The 6770-nt window shown below is 33.1% G+C and overlaps 1 protein-coding gene across 1 annotated transcript; it reads right to left on the bottom strand.

Annotated features, from left to right (window-relative positions):
• Nucleotides 1–3847: 3847 nt before the first annotated feature.
• Nucleotides 3848–5934, bottom strand: LOC145036984 (putative xyloglucan endotransglucosylase/hydrolase protein 7). Its single transcript, XM_078985520.1, has 4 exons — nt 5672–5934; nt 5497–5597; nt 5200–5396; nt 3848–4469 (listed from the first exon to the last, which is right to left on the bottom strand). The coding sequence occupies exons 1-4, from the start codon at nt 5874–5876 to the stop codon at nt 4079–4081; spliced, it is 894 nt and encodes a 297-aa protein (XP_078841646.1). The 5' UTR covers nt 5877–5934; the 3' UTR covers nt 3848–4078.
• Nucleotides 5935–6770: the final 836 nt, after the last annotated feature.

The following is a 6770-nucleotide window of genomic DNA, read 5'->3' as shown; positions in this document are numbered from 1 at the left end:
ATCCGATAATAAATTTTTGAGTCCATTATCCATTGTTCGTCATTCATCATCATTGCTTTATCTGTTGTACATTCTTGAAGTTCGTAATACGTTTTTTTTAGTTCTTGTGCATCAATTTTTTCTCATACTTCTTGCAAATCGATTACCGATTACTGGTGATATAAACTTGTGAATCGGTTATAATTTCTTCAGTTTCATACCGATGAGGATCAAGTTTTGGCTAAGAAATCGACAAACAAATCTTTGATTTTGATGAATGAATCGAGAACAACTGGAATCGAAATGTGATTGTGATCTGAAGTCGATTAATGTCAATTGTCTTCGACCTAATGAAAGAACGACTGGGAATTGGATACTTTGGAGTCGAAATAGATATCAATTGTGGAATTTGATTTCATTTCCTGGAAATTGAAAGTTTGTTTTTGAGATTTCGAATGGATTCAATTTAGTCTTGATGTCAAAAACAAAACCGATTTTAAACTACATTAGTTTGTATCGATTCAAGGCTGATGGAAGAACATAAATCGATTTCGATGGTTATCGAGAGATGTTTGATGATCGATTGTTGGTTACGACTAGAGACTAACGAATCGATGGTTGAAGGCTTTGAAATCGAAGGTCTGTTCATTAACAGGGAAGATGGTTTTGAAATCAAATGTTTGATGTTGATGCTTTGGAACGAAACTCAAAAAGAACGAAGATTTTGAATGTCAATGATTGAGTTTGGTTCGCAATTGTTGATTGTGGTTGTTGGTTTGATTTCGAATCTTTACAGATTAATAATCGATGGAAGAAAAAGGATCGATGTCAAGGATATTGATTTTGGAGTTCTTGGGTTGATTGATGAGGTCTAAAACCAAAGAACGAAGTGTCAATTGATTATTGAGGTCAACTGTTGAAAGCGAGATAGTCAGCCTGAATCGATTGAAGTAAAAAGTGAGTTCGCAAGTTCGATTGTTGATTTATGACGTATAAAGCTGAAGAACGAAATGCGAAGATGTTACAGGAAAATGAAAAATTGATTGCTTGTGTTTGGATTGTGAATGAAATGCGAATAATAAAAATTTTGTGATTGATTTGTGCGAGTTCGCATCTGGGTTTCAAACATGAGTTCACATTTGGTTAAACAAATTTGAGGTCAAGAATGTTCGCATTTGGTTAAATTGGGTTAAGATGCGAAGTATTCTCATCCATGGTTCGCATTCATGTTTCACGTGCGAAGAATTTGAGATGCGAAGTATTTCACTGTATAACGTGAATTGGGGAAGAAAGCAAATAGTTTCGAATTTAGCCCCTTATATTTTCACGAAATAGCAAAATTAGCCCAGTTTCGCAAGTTTGAAGAAAATGCAGAAATTTTCAAAATGAGTCTGCAGTTTCGGATTTTTGGCAACAAATACTCAACTTCGCATACGGGTAATAAAAGCTGAGAAATTGCAGAATTTTCAGTTCTGATCCCTGCAGTTTGTGCGAATTTACGCTTTATGCCCAGTTTCGCAATAGGATAAAGTTTCGCATATTTGGCTATTTTTGGCGCAACGGGTCCCTGCAAGTTTCAGAAAGTGACAATTTCTACCCGGATTTTGAAAAATCTTGCAACTTTCACCCAAAAAGTCAAAAAATTTCATAAATTGGAAATTTTTTTATGGCTTTTTCGTGATTGTTTTTCCGTGCAAGATTTTTGGTGATTCATTTTTGGTACACATCAAGGGGGAGTATTGTGAAGACTATTCCTCGGGCGCTTCTCATCCTTAGTGGGTTTTATAATCATTTTTTGATTATAAAAAGGGGGAGAAAAATGATGGATATTCGAAGCTTCTCGGGTTTGTCGAATATTCATTTGCGGATTTGAAGACCGGTGTTACTTTGACGGGGATTTTGGTCTTGATCGCGCTAGCTCGTTGGAGATTAAAGCCGGACATCCAATCCTAACTTTGAGGGGGAGAATGTTAGGGTGCAAAGTCATGCTTGGATGTGTTGTTTTAGGCTTTCCTCTTTGTATGTGTAAATGGGTTGAGTCTTTCCTATAAATAGGAAATGAGTGACTCTCATTACGTAAGTGAATCCATTTGGAGTGTTAGACTAGAGAGAGAAACTTTGTACAAACCCATTTGTATATTCTTTCTAGATCTAATAAGAGTTTAAAAAGATTTATTTACTCCTTGTGTTCTTGATTTTACATGATGATTCACTAGATCTTTCTAATTCCACACATGTCATCATAATCAACACAACTACACACTCATGATCCCTGATGCTCACTCGTGATCTTTAATGCTCACTTATATGATCATTGATGCTCGCTCATGATCCTTGATGCTCACTTGTGATCCCTAATGCCCACTTGTGCTTCCAAGTGCTCCATTTAACTCCATATGCACAAGACACATTTAACAAATGACAAATAAAAATAGTTGTTATTCGTTTCAAACCATATAGAAAGATAAAACTTGCTTTGCTAAATAATTATTCTAACCAGTCTTTGGATGTTGAAATTAAAGTTTAGTTCTCTGTAAGGGTTACTATTAATTGAATTATGTAGTCATAGAACAATCATGTACATTCTTTCAATTTCTATATCCTACTTTTATAATTTATAAAACCTCATATCTATATAATACATGTTTGAGTTGAATAAGTCATATAAAGTTTTAATGGTTTTCATTTATTTGATGCAAATCACTATTATGAAAAGGTAAAGTTTCGTATGAAAACGCAAGAAGTAATATTGTTTACCTAACAAACAAATAAGATTTCGTGTAAATACTTTTCATAGTTGAACCAATTATATAATGTTTTAATTGAGATATAAACTTGAATTTATGAAAGCTTCGAGCTAAAACGCACTGAGCAGTTTGATATAATATCTTCTAGGTAGAATTTCGTATATACCCTTGCTAAATAACTAAATATCGTATTTGCCCGTCCTAAACCCTAAATATTGTATTTTCCCATATTTTGTAATATCATATATACCCAAATCTATTTTTTTTTAAATCATTAAAACTAAAAAAACATTTTAAATTGACAATATTGCCCTTATTTCTAAATTCCAATTCAATACACATATCACTTTTTTGGTACACAATCACATTCTTTTGTTAATGACGTCCACAACTTGCTTCTTCGTCACGATCGCTGCTTCTTCCTCGCGATCGCAGCAGGCTCCTGCTCTCAGACACACATCACGAACACACATAAGGTAATTGATTTCTACCATATTCATATTTTCCATAGTTTCAATTTTGTTTTTGTTGATTTTGTTGTTGTTGAGTGATTTGTTTACGTGAAGAGTCTTCATACATATAACTATATAAGTGAATGTGTAGAAACCTATTAAATACGCATGATCATAAGCACATGTTATCTTGAAGAACCTACTTATGAAGGTGACCTATATGAATCAGATTTATGTTTGTGCTTAGCATATAACCAAAAAAGTCCAAATGTTCTCAGAACTATCACCTGCAATATTTAGTATTCATATCAGTTTCAATAAGCATCCTAGAATTCACCATCATTCTAAAACCTAAATAACGACAAACTATTTCAGTGGAATTAATCATTCCATTCCTTCACATAATTGTAAATTGAATAATTTTATAACTTTCGTCTTTCTTCTATATCGATACAATTTTACTTGATAGTCATAATTCGATCGAGGACATTGAAAACCTATAAACTAATATGAGTTTATAAATTCGATTCACAACTTCAAGCACACAATGCGTCAGTTAAATTTTTATGCAATTAATTCATGACTTACTAAAGAAGCACGACAGATAAAACTCGTGTGCGGTTTTCTCATTCATCCAGTTTTAAAACTTGTAGATATCTTTCACAGAAATAAGCACAAAGATTATTTGCATATATAACTTGAAATCCCATAAATACATACACAATAATTTCACGCTAGTGAGGACACCTTGTATGGTACAATTACAAATTTAACCCTCTTACGCACACATAAAATATCCAATGACTTTATTTCCAGACAAACAATAAACAAAGTTCTCATCCCCAACCGGCCAATAGTAATGTTCAATAACCACATATATATCCTCAATATTCAATCATCTCAAATTCCGGCTAAACATTCGGGTGGTGTGACAGGGTAGCGTTGTTTATCAGTGCAATAATCATACACCATGTGGTTCAAACGAACCCATCTGTAACGACGAGCTGCAATTGGGTCAAGTTGTTGGTAGCTTTGACCCTCCCACCAGTTGGAAGGGTTCGAGGCACAGGTGTGTGGACCAGGAACCGGGCAACCCTCAATGTCAAAGTCCTTGTAGTATGCGTAAAATGGTGCTTTGCTCCAATCAATTTTTTCGAGCCCACCCCTTGTAGCCCAATCATCTGCTTCCCATAATGTGGAGTAGACTCCCATTGGTTGGAACTTGGGGAATGGAAGCCCTCTTGCTTCATTGTTCTTGAATACCCTTATGGGTACTTCATCCACGGAAAATCTGTATGATAACATTTTTCATTGTTAAGTTGTATTATACAAGTTATGATGCATCCAATATATGCCATACACATGATGATAGTAGTTGAAATTTTATATTGAACATAGGTCAAAAACAAGTTTCTTTCGTAATTTGTAATTTGTTTAAAAGGGTCAAAATACTCACATTTTTGTTCATTTTATTTATTTTAATAAGAGTAAATTACTGAAATTATCTCTATGGTTTGGTCAAAGTTACACATTTGATCCCTAACTTTTTTTTACACTCGAATCGTCCCTGTGGTTTGATTTTGTTGCGTTTTTTGTTCCTTACATACATAAAGTTAGAGACCAAACGTGCAATTTTGATCAAACCATAAGGATAAAAAACGCAACACAATCAAACCGTAGGGACGATCCGAATGCAGGAAAAAAAAAACTATGGACCAAACGTGCAATTTTGACCAAACCATAAGGATGATTTTAGTAATTTACTCTTTAAGTAACAAATATATTAAATTCTGTTGATAAAATTATTATTAACATTATAAACGACTTTTTCATAAATCGGTTTAATTGGTTGTGAGTAGTTAAGTACATCTAGCTTTTGGTATGTCTATCTAGCTATGTAACTTTTTTTTTTTTTTTTTAATTATCCTTTAAAAACCTTAAAAATAAAACTATAACCTAGATTGTTCGATTAGTAATATGTATATTCATATATTAATGATTGACATCTCCCATCTACTTACACAACATGGTGATGGTTCCATAAGATGGAGTAAGTGTGATAGTCTGCAGCTGGGTCGAACCATAAGTTGACCCTTTGTTCTCTATCACCCTTTCCATGAGCATACACATTGGTTTGTACCGAGTAAGGTTGCCCTGTTCGGTTCCCTAAGAACTCAAAATCCAGTTCATCACGCACTTGATCGGTATCCGAATTCATCTGCCACAAAAATCAACACCAAACATGCACCCATGTAACTATTTGTAAAAATAAAGAAACACAAGTATGTAAAACGTTATTTTCTTTAAAATAAACGTACATAGAACGCAGTAACAGTGCCTGCAGAGTCTCCTGGAATAAGCTTAATCTTCATGCTCACACGTCCAAATAAGTATTGGCTTTTTGAAGCAAACCCACATCCTATGTCAAATAATAATGCATCGTATGAGAGGGTTTCTAAATAGAAAGCATACTGAATATGTAGGTATGTTTACCTGAGTTTTGGTCAAGAACAAGTTGGATGGCCTTGCCACCATCGAGTTGCTTAATGTGGGAATCAGACCATGTAATTCGGAAATCCTGGAGGAATGTAGCGGGTCTAGCATCAGCCACTGGTGAAGGTGTAAAGAACACGAGTAGAATTAGAAGAAGAATTATTTTAGTAGAAAATGTTGTCGACGAATGTGTCATTTTGACCATGTACTAATGCAATCTTTGTCTTGTGTGTAATATGTGATTTATGTAATGGATATAAGTGGGATATTTATATACTTATATGAATTTATAGATATAGATAGTGTAGGGTAATTTATATATTGCATAATCTGAGAGGGGGGCCTTTGAGAAGTGGTTCGCTTTCCATACAGCTCATTTTATGCTGCCAAATGCCAACAATGCCAAATGCTAATTTACCATTGCTTGAGTAAAAAAATGTACTTTCGTTGTGATTTAAGATTTTCTTTTGTGTGTTCTTATTTTTATTATAATAAAATAAATTAGTAACTAGGTTTGACTAATCTTGACTCAAATTTTACTTATATAATTTTTATATGTGCAACGTAGAAATTCGACTAATATTATATATGAGAGATTACAAAACTTGTAGAGAGACTTTTTTTTGTTAATATATGTATACTCTAGTCAATCGCAGCCATATTATTAACAAGCTTTAGTTATGAAAACAATAAACAATCATAAATTCTTAACAAAACTATCAAACAAACAGAACTTTATTGAAATTTAAAACAAATACAAGTAACAAAATCATACTTTAATTGGAGATTACTAATTCGAACCTGTAGAGATCAAGGCATGTCAAGCATGCCCTGAGATAGAAATTTATGTGGTATGAATTTATCTAAATGATACAACAATCTATATTCAAGAATAATCTTCAACCTAATGAACCAACATCAACAACAATAAAAAACCAATAATATTTTTTTCCATAAATTTTGTGTATATATGTATATCACAAAAATTTATCATCTTTAGGGTATATATAGGCTTCATTTGACATTTATTAACTATAAAAAAAAACTCAATATCACCACCAAAAACCGTATTTCAATTAAATTCATTTTTAGTGAATAA

The sequence above is a fragment of the Lactuca saligna genome, chromosome 3 (genome assembly GCF_052625555.1).
Source record: "Lactuca saligna cultivar CGN05327 chromosome 3, ASM5262555v1, whole genome shotgun sequence".
NCBI classification, from domain to species: Eukaryota; Viridiplantae; Streptophyta; class Magnoliopsida; order Asterales; family Asteraceae; genus Lactuca; species Lactuca saligna.
The sequence above is the reverse complement of the archived record's forward strand: the minus strand, read 5'-3'. Positions and strand labels throughout refer to the sequence as shown.

Bases quoted from the DNA above. Each gene is read 5' to 3' on its own strand.
- LOC145036984 (XM_078985520.1), bottom strand. From the start codon at position 5,876: ATGGTCAAAATGACACATTCGTCGACAACATTTTCTACTAAAATAATT. The intron at 5,397-5,496 runs GTACGTTTATTT...TTTTTGTGGCAG, and splicing joins GCACTGTTACTGCGTTCTAT to ATGAATTCGGATACCGATCA. The intron at 4,470-5,199 runs GTAAGTAGATGG...GTTATCATACAG, and splicing joins TGGAACCATCACCATGTTGT to ATTTTCCGTGGATGAAGTAC.